Raw genomic sequence first — 16857 nt, forward strand, 5'->3', positions numbered from 1 at the left:
TAATTCTAAAGCTATTTGTAAACTTCTGGTTCTAGAAGATTCTTGTGGACTTTAAAGCGGCTGGTGTCTAATAACTGTCAGTTTGGGCCAACCTGGATCATATTCATGGATTTTCCTTTTCTCTTTTAGCATGCGAAGATGGATATAGGCTTGAAAATGAAACCTGTATGAGGTAGGCTCCCTGCTCATTTATTCTGATGAATTTGAACTTATTTAGAAGTTACTTGGGTTTGTAACAACATGGATGAAACTAGAGGGTGTTTGCTAAGTGAAATAAGTCAATCAGAGAAAGACAAATATCCTATGATTTCACTCATATGTGGAATTTAAGAAACAAAACAGAGGATCAACAGGGGAAGGAAGAAAAAATAAAATAGGATGAAAAAGAGAGGGAGGCAAGCCATGAGAGACTCTTAACTCTAGGAAACAACTGAGGGTAGCTGGAGGGGTGGTGGGTGGGGAGATGGCATAACTGGCTAATGGGCAGTAAGAAGGGCACATGATGGAATGAGCACAGGTGTCATATGCAACTGATGAATCACTAAACTCTACCTCTGAAACTAAAATAAATTAATTAAAATAAATCTTTAATAAGTAAGTTACTTGGGTAGATTGCCTCAGTTATTTCTTTTGACTTTTAAAATTAATTCTCGTTCTTTTGTTGTTGTTGTTGACTTGCAGTTGCCCATTTGGGCTTGGTGGTCTCAACTGTGGAAACCGTGAGTATGCAGAAATAAGGGGGTGGCAGGGCAAAGCCCTGGCATGGTTGTCCGTGCACAAGACTTGGGTCTCTACCCCTTTCCCTTACTTTTCAGCTCCTGGGCTGGGAGGTATGCGGAAAGCCGAGCGCTTTCCAGCACATTCCGAAACAGCCCTGACTGTGGGGTGTTAATACAAGAAATTAGGTAGGAGGCGGGGAGGGAGGGAGCAAGCATGCCTAGCAAAGTAGAAGAGCCTCCTGAGTCCTTCTTGGAGTGGATGAAAGTAGAGATTTTGGAAGACTTTGACTGGCAGGTGTGGAGGGAGAAGGAATCCAGGCAGCAAGAACATCTTCAAGGTCTGGGGGCAGCCTGGGTCAGTGGGGTTCCAGGGACGGTGTGTGTGGGGTGGCTGGGGACAGGAGGAGAAGACGACGGAGTGGAGGGTTAGTTTGGCAGAGTACATGGGGACCAAGCTGTTGGGGTGTCTGATGGGCAGCCTGAGGCTTTAGACTCTAATCTGTATCCATTGTGGAAGCAGCAGGTGTCCCAGAGCAGCACAGCCGCTGATGAAGAGAATCAGGTCAGGCTGCAGGATGGAGGGTGGCTTCAGTCCCTTGAGAAAAGCAGTGTGACTCATTCAAGATCACTTTCACTGACATCTTTTAATATCAAGAGCTGAGAAATTAAAAAAAAAAAAAAAAAACAGAGCTGAGAAATTATGGAACGAAATTCTGGGATCTAGGATATAATGGGAATAATAACATTCAGTACTTTATTTTAGGATAAGTTTGACCTCATCCTATAGATGAGTGTGCCAACAGTCCATATTCGAAGTTCACTGGACCAAAAGTAGACGTGGTCTTATTTAACACGTGTAAAAGTGCCAGTTCCTGTTCCCTGGGAGTATCCCTGGCAGTTCATGTCTTCACTGGTATTTTCTTTGCTCATAAAGCTTTCTGTTAGGAAGTTTCCTTATTGTACTTTCTTTGAGCATAAATTTAAAAATTAACCAAATAAAACAATAAAGTAAAAAACTTAGAGACTTAACTGACGTAAAGGTCTGTCCACGTGCCCAGCATGGAGCCACTTTCAGGCCAGAGTCTGGAGACTTGGAATTGCATATCCATCTAGGATGACTGGCGATTTGGGGCATTGGCTTTATCCTGACTGCAAACTAGCAAGAGGTTACAGTGGACAGCCTAAGAGAAAGACTCAGGAAGCACTTCTAGAAGCAGATATATTTAGAGTCCTATAGAACAGAGGAAGGAGCTCACAGAATTAATGTCTGGGTTTTTTTTTTAAGTAGGAAGCTGGGGCCACTGAGCAGTAGACAACCCTATCTTATTTAGTAATCCCTAACGACACTATCGTGCCATAAAAGCACATAAGCACAGATACTCATCGTGACGGACCCAAGTCGACACCAAACGGTGGCCCATGCTATTATGAACTGGTTTTTACTCACAAAGCTTCTCACACACGAAATGCGTGGAGGTTTTCCTCACACCAGGTGATTCTGACATTTTTCCAGAATTCGTGCCAGACATCGCAGGTTAAGGTCTCAGGGTCCCAGGATTGGCCCCACCTCAGACAGTCCCAAGTCTAGGCCTCTGGAACTTCTCACCAGCCTGAATCCGAGGTTCCCATGACCCCCTCCTCAGGTGCAGTAATTTGCTAGAACAGCATCCAGAGCCTACAGATACAGAGGAGTTGGATCACATGTGCAAGAAACTTAATATTACCAGTTGATTATAAAGGATACACAGGAACAGCCACATGGAGGAGATGCATGGGCAGGTATAGGGCAGGTGATCAAAGCTTCCAGGCTTTCCCAGGTGCACCACCTTCCCCGCACCTTTATGTGTTCACCAACCCAGAATTTCTCTGAACTTCATTGTTTAGGATTTTTAGGGGGGTGGGGTTCCATTACAGAGTATGGATTTATGAAATCATTGGTCATTGACCATTGGAGGTTGGAGGTGGGGCTGAAATTTCCAACCCTCTGATTGCTTCCTGTGGCAACCAGCCCCATCCTCAAGAGTTACTTCATTAGCATAAACTGAGGTGTGGTTGCAAGAGGCACCTTATGAATAAGAAAAGATGTCACTGTCACCTCTTTCACTCAGATTCCAAGGATTTGGGGCACCTGGGTGGCTCAATGGTTGAGCCTCTATCTTTGACTCAGGTTATGATCCCCCTGGGTCCTGGGATTGAGTTCTGCATCAGGCTCCCCCTGGGGAGCCTGCTTCTCCCTCTGCCTGTGTCTCTGCCTCTCTCTGTGTGTCTCTGATGAATAAATAAAAATAAAATCTTTTAAAAAAGAGAGAGAGGGATCCCTGGGTGGCGCAGTGGTTTGGCGCCTGCCTTTGGCCCAGGGCACGATCCTGGAGACCCGGGATCGAATCCCACGTCGGGCTCTCGGTGCATGGAGCCTGCTTCTCCCTCTGCCTGTGTCTCTGCCTCTCTCTCTCTCTCTCTCTGTGTGTGACTATCATAAATAAATAAAAATTTTAAAAAATGTTTAAAAAAAATAAAAATAAAAATAAAAATAAAAAAGAGAGAGAAATTTCAAGGATTTTAGGAGCTCTTATGTTAAGAACCAGGAGGGAAGACCAAATCGATATTTCTTACCATATCACAACATCGCAGAGGTGTATTCAGTTTAACAAGAGGAGGAAAAAAAAAAAAAAAAAAACCAAGAGGAGGAAGTTATCAAAGGTTAGGCTTTTTAAAAATTAAAAAGTAGTCAAAATTTTTTTTATTTTTTTAATTATTTTTCAATATCAGTGCTTGAAACGGTAGCTTCAGGAGCTTCTCTCCACTTGCTAGAGGGAACTCCCTGACTCATGAAACATTTAACAAAACCAATTAGATCTTCAGACAAAACAAAAGGCAGCTTTCATTGTTGGGTTTTCTTAAATTGGAGTAGAGTCGACACACAATGTTACTTTAGTGTCAGGTGTATGACATCGTGATTTGACAAGTCCGTGCAGTATGCTGTGCTCACCACATGTGTAGCGACCATCTGTCACCATGCAGCACTATCACACGACCACGGACTACGTTCCCTATGCAGGACCTTTTAGTTCTTTTTTTTTTTTTTTAAGATTTTATTTATTCATGAGAGACACAGGCAGAGGGAGAAGCAGGCTCCCTGCGGGGAGCCCAGTGCAGAACTCGATCCCAGGACCCCGGGATCACGACCTGAACTGAAGGCAGGTGCTCACCCACTGAGCCACCCAGGGGGCCCAGGACCTTTTATTTCTGTGACTTATCCATTCCATAACTGGAGGCTTCAGGATTTTTTTTTTTTTTTTTTTGAGATTTGGCTTAATGTAAAACAGTATGGAAAGCGGTGTATGTCCTTTTCTAAAAAAAAAAAAAAAAATCACTACTTAGGCAAGCTTTTCACCTGGGTTCAGGATCTTTTAATGCTTATGTTCAGGAAGGAATCTGTGCGTCACAGGGGCTGCCTGGGATACGTACGGATTTGCCTCGTTGGCTTTCTGGTGTGCATCTCACTTCTTAACGCCAGCACTGAGCCGTAGAGCACTCTGAAACGGATCCCAGGACGGAGTAGCCTGCACCCAAAAATAGAAGAAAGCCTAGAACTTTCTATGTAGAAAGAGGAGGCCGAAATCAGGCAAGACGTTCAAGATATTTGAGAGCTGTTCACCCAATGCGAGGACACTCCTGCAAAATGGTCAAGGTTTTTGAAAGAGGGGATTTTAGAGCTAAGAGTCGTGATTGCACCACAAGCCTGCACACCTTAGTCTGAAACCTTCTAAGTGTTAGAAACAGAGAGGCTCAGATGACGCCATGGAAAAGGGCTTCAGAATAATTGGAGGGAGGGAGGGAGGAGGGCCCAAGGCACGGGAGCGTTGAATCCCAGGTGCAAGCACCCTATTGGAAGAGGAGCCCGTCAGGTGGCAGAGAGGGAGTGGACAGGTGGGAGTGCGGAGACGTGGGAGCCCCGGGGCTGAGCCAGGGAGCAGGAGGTGGGCGATGCCCGTTGCCAAGTCCTCCTGGCGCCTCCTGGCCCTGACAGGCCTCCCGTGAGCCAGTGCTTCAGACCTCCTCGAGTCAAACAGCTCCCTAAATAGGCTGTACCAGAAAAGGCTTCGATTTCTTGGTGGATGGAAGCGTGAACCGTGGAGGAAGAATGGATCTAGGGGAAAGCCCCATAAAGGGTTGAGGGAAAGGAAGGGAGCTGCAGGGCGTTGCTCAAAGTGGCATCTAGTGATCTTTTTCAGAGTTCATCAAATACTAGGTAGTCTGCAGGTGATTTACCCCTATATCCATCCATTGACTCTTCTCTAAGTTCCTGCATTCCCCCCACCCCACCCTTTGTGTTTGTGTTTGTGGACTCCTGGCCTGGGCCAGGATTTCTCTCTGATCCTGAGACTTTTCTTCCTTCCCCTTTCACCCAAATTGTCATCATCATGTCCAGCAGAGGGCAGGCTGCCATCCGGATGGCTCTGTCCCAGCCATGGGGTAGCTCCTCCATGGTGTGTTGACGTCACCGCATGATTTTTGCACCTGTTTTAGTGGTGCAAGGCAGTGAATAGGGGCTGATAATAAACAGCACCTGCCCTCGGGGTTGGTTAAGGAATGGGGAACACCTGAATTTCACCCCCTCCCCGGTGATGCCGCCCTGTGCAATCAGTGGCTTGTCACTCAGTGTTTTGTGTCAAACAACAGGGCTCTCACCACAGTCACTTCTGTTATCGTCACCGGTGACAGTGCCTTCCCGGGGCGAGGGCTGAGGCTGTATTCTCTGCAGGAGAGAATCGCTTCTTCTCTATGCAGACTTCTTGGGGACAAAGGCCCTACCCAAGTCCCATGAGGTGGAGAGCCCGGCTCCGTTTGGCCAAATCACAGTCTTGAGAGTCCCTCTCTCCTACATTCCTGGGAGTCATCCCATCCCGTTTGGCCAAGTCACAGTCTTGAGAGTCCCTCTCTCCTACATTCCTGGGAGTCATCCCGTTCCATGATATTCTGAGTTTAGGCACAAGCCATGGCCTGCCTTTCTAAAAGTTTCTATTAGCTTTCTAGTTGCGTGCAGATTCCATTCCTTGTTCTTTCAAGCTGGAGAGGTAGGACAAACCCTTCTCACAAGCTCTTCGGTCTCAGGGGTAGGAGGTTGCACGGGCCCAAGTGGACTCCTGTGGGCACCTGGCAAGGCCAGCCGCCTGCACCCCTGCACCCACCCTCCAGCTCACGTCTGCACCTCTCCCTGAGCTTCTTTTTATTTTCTTTCCACATCAAACGTGTCTGTTTATTGTGTCTGTTTATTCCACAGACCCAAGCAAGTTGGCCTTCTACCCCTGGCTTCCCCTGGCTGCTCGCCTTTTCTCAGGCGTGCATTTCCTCCTTTGCTTGGCTTTTACATCAGGTCCCCTTGCATCTAGCACATCCTCTAGGTTTGCTTCCCCTCTTTTCTCTCTTTAGAATAATTAATGTTGTTTTATTATCATATAAAATAACACATACCCATTAATTTTCCTTTTTTTTAAGATTTTATTTATGAGAGACACAGGGGGGTGGGCGGGGCGGAGACACAGGCAGAGGGAGAAGCCGGCCCCATGCAGGGAGCCCGAAGTGGGACTCGATCCGGGGTCTCCAGGATCATGCCCCAGGCTGAAGGAGATGCTAAACCGCTAAGCCACTGGGGCTGCCCTAATTTTCCTTTTTATTTTTTATTTTATTTATTTTTTATTTTTTTAATTTATTTTTTTTTAATTTTCCTTTTTAAACTCAAGTTAGAAATAGATATAAGTTGAAGGGGAAGAAGGAAATTGTAGTAAGTAGTCTCCTCACCCATTAAGCACGACTGTTGATACCTGGGTGTCTTCCCCGGCCACGATGCGTGGCCCAGGCACCAGCAGCGCCGGCTTCACCTCCACTCCAGACCTACAGAATCAGAATCTGAATTTTAACCAGATGCCTTGATTTGATCAATATGCAGATTTGTATGCATGTTAAAGTCTGAGAAGCACTGGTTTTACATATCTTTCCAGAATATTTATGTATCTCTCTAACAGAATATACTCTTTTGTAACCTGCTTTTAAACCTAGTGGCTGCACAATATTTTTATTTATATAATTTTATAAGGTCACTTTCCGTAACTATGAAATTCTGCTTTGCAGATGTACCATTCCCCTCTTACTACCTTTTTAATTTTTTTTTTTAATATTCTCATCTTCCAAGCCATTTTTCTATTTTGAGGTTCTTGTCACTTTGTGATTCCAGAACTCTCATAATTGTCTTAGATCACCTTTGTCTGGCTGCAGACGTTTTTACCCATCTCTCTTATTATGTTCGTAACATGCCTTTTTGTAGGGCATTCTCTCCATTCAGAGGTCCTGTGTTTCCCCCAGCACAGACCCTTCCCCACCAGACTCCTAGCATGGCCAGCAAGGATTTAGAGCCTGTTTTCCCCACGTATGGTCCTCTTCCTTGGCTTCCAGTGAAACTAGAATGTTCACCTTAAGGGTCTTCAACATTGTCTTCCCTCCCATCCCACCATCTGGTGGCAGGTGTATAAAGTATCTTTTAAGGATGTTTAGTCTATGGTTACACTGGGCTTTAAAAAGATTTATACCAGTGTGTTGGCAGGAGTCAGTCACTCATCATAAACATCCAAGATGACAGCGCTAAGCCGCTTAGGAAGAAAAATAGATAATTGTCCAGAAGTCAGCTGCAAACCTCATTCACTTTGAAGCCAGCATCTCACGCAGTCTTGACCCACCTTGCTCAGTGTCAGAATGGAAAGGAAGCAGGGCTTGGGAGAGGGGAACACTGCTCTGAATCCATCCACTTGTAGGTATGGCCTCATACAGCCTATAGATGTGAGAAAGATACATTTCAAAAGGCATAGAGGGGATCCCTGGGTGGTGCAGCAGTTTGGTGCCTGCCTTTGGCCCAGGGCGCAATCCTGGAGACCCGGGATTGAATCCCACGTCGGGCTCCCGGTGCATGGAGCCTGCTTCTCCCTCTGCCTGTGTCTCTGCCTCTCTCTCTCTCTCTCTCTCTGTGTGACTATCATAAATAAATAAAAATTAAAAAAAAAAAAAGATAACATTAAAAAAAAGGCATAGAGAAGGAAAAATGCTGTGAACGGAGATTCTAAAGGAAAGCTGATTCAAGGGGAATGGAAAAAGATTTAAAAGACAAAATTCTAACTATGCATTACTAATGAGCTCAGTGAGGGGGGAATATGGGGAGAAATGAATGAATTTTAAAATAAAACTAATGAGGGGTGCCAGGATGGCTCAGTCCATTAAGCATCCGACTCTTGATCTCAGCTCAGGTCTTGTTCTCAAGGGGATGAGTTCAAGCCTCAAGTTGGGCTCCGTGCTGGGCATGGAGCCTACTTAAAAAAAAAAAAAAAAAGAATAAAATTAAATTAATGTGGCCACCTAGAAAGGTCTGTTCAAGGATTCTAAAACAAGATGTATTGATTCGTTCATTTCTGATGTGTGTTTTTCCCACACCACCAAGCAGTTAACTCACTTCTGACACTTCTGATCTACCTGAAGACAGCATCAGATCCCAGAGGTTAAGGGCTCAGTCCCATAAGATTGTCCTCCTTCCTTCATCAGATGCAACTGCAAATCCGGGTGCCTATTACCTGTGCTTCTGACCAGCCATATATAGATCAGTGGTCCCTATGATACCCAGCTGGGGTTGGATTCATTTTCTCCAGTGGCTCACAGAACTGAAAATAAATAGTTTACTTACTAGATCACTGATTTATTATAAAAGAATGTAACTCAGGATGAACAGACAGAAGAGGTTCATAGGGCAAGGCCTGGGGGGAGAAGGGTGTGGAGCTTCCATGCTCTTTCCCAGAAAGCCATGCTCCCCAGCTCTCTACATGTTTACCCATGTGGAAGCTCTGCGAACTCTGTCCCTTTGGGTTTTTATGGGGGTTTCTTTATGTCAGCACAATTGACTAAGTCATCGGCCATTGGTGAAGTCAACCTCCAGCCTCTGTCCCTTCTCCAGAGGACGAGGGTAGGGACTGAAAGTTCTAACCCTCTCATCACCAGGTCAGTTCTCTAGGCCCCCAGGCCCTCTCAGGTGCTTCCCCAAAATCACCTCATTAATATAACAAAAGACATTCCAAGAGTTTTAAGAGCTCTGTACCAGGGAGGGGGGCAAACCCAAATATATGATTTCTCATTATAAATCACAGTAACACAGTTGGCTAAGGTCCTTCTGGAGTAAATAAGCCTCACTGGCTTAAGCAACAAAAGACAGTTTATTGGAAGGATCCTGGGGTGTGTCATGGAATTCCAGCATCAGAAGGAATAAGAATCAGGGAATTGTGGGGAACCACAGCAGCCAGAGGTTGGGGACTGCTCTTCAGAGTACACAGTAACCTGACTCCATCTTCATCTCTCATCTTCACGCTTTGCTGTGTGTGTCTGTGTACAGGCTTTTCCTCCTTCCCAGACAATGTGACACTGAGTATGTGTCACTGGCTCAGCCACTTTGAAAGAAAAGTATGAGCGCTCTCTCGTTCTCTTTCTATCTCTCTCTCTCTTGCTCTCTCTCATTCTCATTCTCTCCCTCTCTTTACCAAATTGAGATTCCTGGGAAGGAACTGACTGATCCAGTTTGGATCCATACCAGTTAGCTGTAGCCAGGGTTGGTGCTGCACATACAAGCCTGACCCACTACGACCACCCCTGGCCAGAACCTCCACATAATGGGGGTGAATGTTCCCAGAGAGGGGTTGGCTATGCAGACAGTCTATTCCTAGTTTCCATCCCAAATGAGCATGTAAGCAAGAACCAACGTAGCTTATAGGAAAAGACCAAGGCCCACAGTGAGCTCCCAACAGCAATGACAGCAGCAGCAACCTATGATCAAATCACAAAAAGAATAAAGAAAAGATAAAGACTGTGAAATATCAACAAATGACAAAGAGAAAGTAAGATTAAGAATTCCAGGTTCAGGGGATCCCTGGGTGGCTCAGCAGTTTAGCGCCTGCCTTTGGCCCAGGGCGCGATTCTGGAGTCCCGGGATCGAGTCCCACGTCAGGCTCCCGGCATGGAGCCTGCTTCTCTCTCTGCCTGTGACACACTCTGCCTTTCTCTCACTCTCTCACTCTATGTCTATCATAAATAAATAAATAAATAATTCTTAAAAAAAAAAAAAAAAAGAATTCCAGGTTCATCATTCTGGAGAATCTCTTCAAACCAGAAAGTATAGGATGGACAAGCCTAGGATGACACTCCCTGCCTTCTGTCTCACCCTAATAAGAGCGCCCATAAGACTGTAAACATTATAGGTGACGTTGATTTAAATGCCGTGCACTTGTGATCTTTATGTGGCCTCATAATAAATCCAAAGTCCGTCTTAAGTTCAAAAGATCACTTGTAGTTTATGAACTTACTTGATAGCAGATAAGAAGGGAAAAAAATCTCTGGGTCATCTTGTCTAGAAGCTGATTACAAATTCCCAGTAATAAGACCTAATTGCCAAAGAGCATCAAACATACTCTAAAAAATTATATATATGTATAAAATAAATTACACGTATGTACACGTATATATACAATTTCTAGATTGAGAGGATGTTGTTTGTGTGTGTGTGTGTGTGAGCATATGAGTAACATCTTGGAAGTATAGGAAAATGCAAAGGAGAAAATAGAAATTAGCCATAATTTCCCAAGGCGGCATCAGCTTCTGTGACCTTTTTGATAGATCCCCTCCTGGCCATTTATGCTCAAGTGTGTGAGGTTTTCTGGCTTTCAGGACAGTGTGCTTCCCTCTCCTGTGCAATCAATGTCAGGTCTGCAGGCTGGTAGCACCAGGCCCCAGAAGCTTGCCAGAGATACCACCTCTCTGCCCAGCCCCAGCCCAGCCCCACAAAGTGCAATCTCTGAGGCCGGGGACCAGGCATCTGTATTTCCCTAAACCCTCTGGGTGAGCCAAATGCACAGGAAAGCTTGAGAAATGCTGGTCTCTACCAGTGCTACCCAAAGTGTGCCCTATGAACTGGTCCTGGATTAGGACAGGATTAATACAAAACTAGAGAGTGAGCGCGTGAGAATGTTTTTGTTAGTCGGATGTGGCGGTGACATCCAAGCCTGAGACCCTTAAAAAAGAAAGCTGTATTTCATTTGGTACATTTGGTCTACAATAGGACTCTGTAAAATATGGAAAAAGGGAAATTCATGATCGTTGGTGCCTGTAGGGAAAGATGAGAATTGCAAATGACAGTGTATTTTCTGTATTTGAAAACAATACCCACGAGCACCAACAAAGAAAAACTGGTCCTTGGTTGCAGGTAGTTTGAGAAGCATTGGCCTACTCCGTCTGTGCGTCTCTTTAAACAAAACTGCTTGTTCCAGGGACGCCTGGGTGCCTCTGTTGGTTAAGCCTCTGACTCTTGATTTTGGCTCAGATCCTGATCTCAGGGTCGCGGGATCCAGCCTCCACCCCCTGACTCCCCACTGGGGCAGAGAAGGGGAGTCTGCTTCTCTCTTTCTCCCTCTCCCCCTCCCCCGTACACACGCACACACATGCTCTCTCTCAGTAAATAAATAAATCTTTTTTTTTTTTAAAGATTTTTTATTTATTCATGATAGACATAGGGAGAGAGAAGAGGGAGAAGCAGGCTCCGTGCAGGGAGCCCGATGTGGGACTCGATCCCAGGTCTCCAGGAATCACACCCTGGGCCAAAGGCAGGTGCTAAACCGCTGGGCCACCCAGGGATCCCCAATAAATCTTAAAAAAAAAAAAAAAAAAAAAAACCCTTCCTGTTCCAAAGAGGACTCTGCCGCAACTGCAGCCACTTCCAAGGGTCACTTCTAAACTGAGTGTCTGCTTGTTTTGCTGGAGGTGGGAAAATTTGAACTTGGTGTGGAGGGATAAGCAGGAGTAGACTTCAGTCTTTCAGTAGGAACAACGGAAGCCAGTATAGAATTTTAAAGCCGAGAAATGACATGATCAGACTTGATTTTTCAAAGGAGTGGGCAAGACTGGGCACAAGTTGGGAGGTGGCCGCAGTTGCCTAGTCAAGAGTTGATGGCGGTTTAGGGTGGTGTTGGTGGGGACAAAGAAGAGTCAATAGATTCAAGAGATTTTGTTAAAAGTGAAACTTGAGTACATGTGTCAGGAGGTGAGGGCGAGAGAGTTACCTCATTCCATGGCTTGGCTTTGTTTCCTGTATGTCTTAATACTGATGGTTTTTCAAGATAATCAGGTTTCTGTGCTATTTATTTAAATAAATGATACATAAATGGTTGGATAACTTCTATTTGCTTTTATCACACAGTCTGCTTGCGGGCAGCTCTGTATTTATCTGTGACTTTACCTGAATACCTAGAGACCATGGTTCCAGTTATAATTTACTCCCTTTTTGAAAATCCTGAGCCTTACATCCCAAGAACAAATTTTAATTATATTTCCACAACAACAACAAAATCAATCTGAATACTTAGTAGACCTTATTGAAAAAAATAGCATTTTGCCAGAAATACACAGGTATAAAACCAATTAGTTGAAATTGTAATATTGGTCATTATATATGACATGTGTGTGCTTATGAATGACTGCTACTCTACTATCTGGTAGTTAAATTCAATTTTAAGATCTACTATATCACCATCCGTTCAACAAACATAGAAACAATTAACACCAAGGGTGGGAAGTAGCCAAGAAATGATTCTGTTTTTTCCATTGCTTTCTTGAAAAACAACTTTCCTGGTGGCATAATTTACACATAATAAACGTACCCATCTTAAGAGAGGGGGATAAAAAGTGGGAAGATTAAAATCCTAGAAGATGGAACAGTTCTTAAAACCAAACAGATTTTTTGAAAGCTTCATGCAATCCTTTAGTTTTCTCTTTTTTACCGTGCATTGATGCACATGACCTTGGGGCTGGTCTGCAGGTGGAATTTTGGATCCGCCCCCATTCTGGGAGTGGCTGAGAAAGGAGAAGTCGTCTTCAAACAATGTAGGCAGGGGAGGAAAATAGTTTTCCCTCTATCCTTCTAGAACTGTACCTCCCCCCCCCCCATAAAAGACAGATGGACAGGAGAGAAACAGAACAATTGTAATTACATAGCACACACGGGAGCCCCACAAAAAACATGACTCAAAGGGAGCCCGATATTTGAGGCTTATGCAGGCTTCTGAGCTAAGGAAAGGGCTAGGTGCGAGGGCTGCCAAGAGCGGTGGGAAGCCACCTGGAGAAGGTGAGAGGAGGAACTGTTTGGTAAACAGAGTCTGCCCTGCCCAAACCACCGGCTCTCAGGTGAAAAAGGTGATCTCTGGTCCTAGGTGCATGCTTGGTAAAGCCCCTTTTCTCATGTAAATCTCCCTTACACTAGGGTTACTCCTTCCGTTTATGGAGCTTCTCCTGAGTCACAATTTCTCAAAAATAATCAGTTCAAAGTTATGAGCGTGCCAAAGAGGATTATTTGGGGCGGCCTATCCTGCCATCCACCAACAGAGCAAATGCCTGAGCTAGCCTGGAGAGGAGCCCTGCCTGGGGGCTGAGGTCACCAGCTGGGGGCTGGGGGAGGGGGACTATTCTTTTGTATTCATTTATTTATTCATCACTTCTTGTCCGCTTTTCTCCTTTTTAAACCTGTTTAGCCTATCAGCTGATCACCGTAGTGATCGCAGCAGCAGGAGGAGGGCTTCTACTTATTCTGGGCATCGCACTGATTGTCACCTGCTGCCGGTGAGTGCAATGTGCCCAGGGTTCACATTCTAATTCTCTTGGCCTCTGCTAAGCAAGGGTCTGTGTTTACTCTTTTAGATAATGTTTGGGGTTGTTTACAGTATGAAATCATCCTGTATGACTGAACCATTAAAGAAAAAGAGAGAAAGGGAAATTCATGATAGTGGCATCGAGAAAGGACAGCAAATGGGACTCTGTTTCCTTTACTGAAAAAAGAACATCCCAAAGTACAAGCAACAAAAAAAGTGCTAGATTGGAGGTCATCAAAATGAAAAAGTCCTGTGCTTCAAAGAACCCTATCAAGAAAGTGAAAACACAACCCAGGGAACAGGAGAAAGTATTTGAAAACCATGTGTCTAATAAGAGACTTTGGAATATATAAAGAATGCTTACAACTCGATGATAAAAAAAAAAGCAACCTCATTTAAAAGTGGGCAAAGAACTTGAATAGACATTTCATGAAAGGAGAAGAATAAACAACCAGGAGGCACGTGAAAGGATGCTCCGCATAGTTAGCCATCAGGGAAATGCAAACAGAATTGAATCAATGGTGGGATGTGAGATGCCACTTACACCCAAGACTCAAGACCCGGGTGCCCAGGGCTGGTGGGTGGGGGTGGGAATTGGGGAGTAATGGCTAAGGGGTAAGAGGTTCCTTTTTAGGTTGACAAAACTGTTGTAAAAATGGACTGTGATGGTGGTTGTACACGTCTGAATATACTAAAACGTACTTTAAATGGGCAAATTTAGAAACAAAGGTGAAGGGGTTAGCTGAGCTACCTGGCAGTAAACAAGCTGCAGAAGGCTCATGGGGTGGCTCTGGGCTTCTTGGAAGCCGGTGCAACTGGGTTTCTACCGGAAGAGGAAGAGAAAGAAGACACCCGTCCCCTTTCTCCGGTGATTATCTGGTCAGATAAGGGACAATTATGACTTTTGATTTAGATGATTATAAATGGCAGGAATTTTTCTGACGTGACAGATGGAGGGAACCTACCAAAATAGCAAGTTATCTCTTTGGCCATTGATAGGAAGGGCATCCGTCGTAAGATATCTTTCACCTCCCGTAAGGCCACAGAGAGCAATTTGCCCTAACTGCCCATCTGGGAATGCAGACTTCGTGGTACTGCTTTTGCCTGTCGTTTGCAGAGTTGCCACCAAATCATCAAAGACAAACTATTGGAAACAAAATCCTGGGTATGAGACTAGGAGCTAGAGGGATTAAACCTCAAGGGGACGTAAGCCTCCTAGTTGCCAAGTGTCCCATAACCAGGTAGTGTGAGGGCCTGGAGAAGGAGCCGGTGACTGTGGGCTTCACCGGGAAGGTAGTCGTGAATTAGCAAGTCATTGTTTGAGACCGGATGCCCCACCCGCCTGGGAGCAGCACAGTGGCAGGTCTGTTCTTGAACTCACAAGAAGGGCCAACGCCTAAGCCACATGCTGGACATTTGGTTTTATGACCCTTAGTCATTTTGTGCCTTCCCAGAAAGATTATTTATAGGAAAGTGAGGTAAGAAGGAAGAGACTTCAGATTGTCTTACCCAGGGCAGATATAACTAAAAACAACTGATCCTAGGCCCATCCCATAGAAAAACCACACATATTTCAACCATCTCCTGCTAGTGAAGCCTCGCAGATAGCAAGCTTGTCCTGGGCTTTCCCTGACCTGCTGAAATAAGAATATATACGTGGGTAGTATAAACAGGTGGAAATTTTTGCAAATGAAACAGCCTGGTTTTATGGTCTGTGAAGTTGCTTCACATGGCTGGCGAGGCAGGAGGCCTGAACTCTAATCCCAGCTTGGCTAGCAGCAAAATGTGACCTGGGCAACGAATCTCATCTTTTTTGCAAAGCCAGAGCTAGCTGTCCCATCCCAAGAGCTCCTCTTTTAGTAAATCTTGGTGAGACCTACAAGTTTCCACATATGTTCTGATGCTCAAGCAGGTTTAGAACCATTAGGTTCAAGAATCCTAAAGGCCCTCTGGCTCCAGCGTTCTGGGGATTTATGACTCTCATTTCCCTGGCTGTCCCCACGATGCAGCGACCTCTGTCCCCTGGAAAAGACTGCCTCACTATGGCTGTGTTTATCCTGTCAATGGTAACCTGGCCCTTCCAGCCAGAAGATTTTTTTTTTTTTTTTTTGCATTTAATTGCATTTTTACTTGTTTTAGGCTAAATATAACAAGAATACCGTTTCCCAGCGGGTGTTTACAAAAGAATGTAATGGCAGCTTTCTGTCTAATTTACCTCCTAAAATAATAAAACGTGCTCTCATACATATCATTTCTTTACAGAATTTATTCATTTAAACAGTCAACTATTTTTCGTTCCGCAGAAAGAGTAAAAATGACATAAGCAAACTCATCTTCAAAAGTGGGGATTTCCAAATGTCCCCATATGCTGAGTACCCCAAAAACCCTCGCTCACAAGAATGGGGCCGAGAAGCCATTGAAATGCATGAGAACGGAAGCACCAAAAACCTCCTCCAGATGACGGATGTGTATTACTCGGTGCGTATTATCCCTGTGTCCAGGGCAACCCAGCCTCCAATTCCCCCTGACAAGCATAGGGGTCGTTTTGTGGTAAAATAAAGATACTTCAGCTGGTTCAGGGTTAAAGAGAATGCTGACATGAGCCACTTATTTACATAATTTAATATTTGATTTACTTACAACATATTTGCATGGTATTCGTTAGTTTTGACATCAAGATAATGCAGGGTATTTCCACCTAGCACATTACTTTTAGAGTTGTAGCAATGACCCTTCTCGTGACCGAATTTAAGTTTTAAGAATGGAAACTGAAAGACCGAGAAGAATTTAGTGGCATTTAGCCTGCGGCCCTTGCATTTTTTTGTCTTGTCTGCCATGCTTTACCATCTGCCTGTGGTTAGGTAGTTAAATCCTGGGGAATTAGATGGGGCACCCGGGTGGCTCAGTGGTTGAGCGTCTGCCTTAGGCTCAGGTCATGATCCCAGGATCCCGGGGTCCTGGGATCCAGTACCACATCAGGTTCCCCTGCAGGGAGCCTGCTCCTCCCTCTGCCTGTGTCTCTGCTTCTCTCTGTGTGTCCCTCATGAATAAATAAAAAATTAAAAAAAAAAAAAAAAGCTGGGGGATTGGAAAGAGGTGTACAGAGAACAATTCAGTGTCATCCTCAGCCAACGCTTCTCAGAGGCTCAGAAGAGTGTTCACTCAGTAGGCCTTCAGTGGTTGGCTTTGTCCATCATTTGGGAAGAGGGTAGACCACCTGAAACCCTGGCTCCTGTCCCACATCGAATAACCCATGTGCAGCCCAGTTCATTCCACATCACACGGCCCACACAAACGGGGCTTTCTGAGCTGAAAAGCCAACAGATGTCAGCGACCTCTCATGGCTGTGGACCCGGTTGAGGTGGTAATAAACCTGAAACATTGCCCCGTGGGGACTTAATAGCACTGTGACCAAGTCC

At 45.0% G+C, this 16857-nt stretch overlaps 1 protein-coding gene across 1 annotated transcript in view; it reads left to right on the forward strand.

Moving 5' to 3' along the window:
• Nucleotides 1-16857, forward strand: part of HEG1 (heart development protein with EGF like domains 1) — an 89543-nt gene that overhangs the window by 65588 nt on the left and 7098 nt on the right. The window contains exons 14-17 of the mRNA XM_077884081.1: nucleotides 130-172; nucleotides 682-719; nucleotides 13322-13409; nucleotides 15742-15916. Coding sequence (XP_077740207.1) covers nucleotides 130-172; nucleotides 682-719; nucleotides 13322-13409; nucleotides 15742-15916 — 344 coding nt within the window. The remainder of the gene's footprint in view (nucleotides 1-129; nucleotides 173-681; nucleotides 720-13321; nucleotides 13410-15741; nucleotides 15917-16857) is intronic.

Source organism: Canis aureus, chromosome 35 (assembly GCF_053574225.1).
Source record: "Canis aureus isolate CA01 chromosome 35, VMU_Caureus_v.1.0, whole genome shotgun sequence".
NCBI lineage: Eukaryota > Metazoa > Chordata > Mammalia > Carnivora > Canidae > Canis > Canis aureus.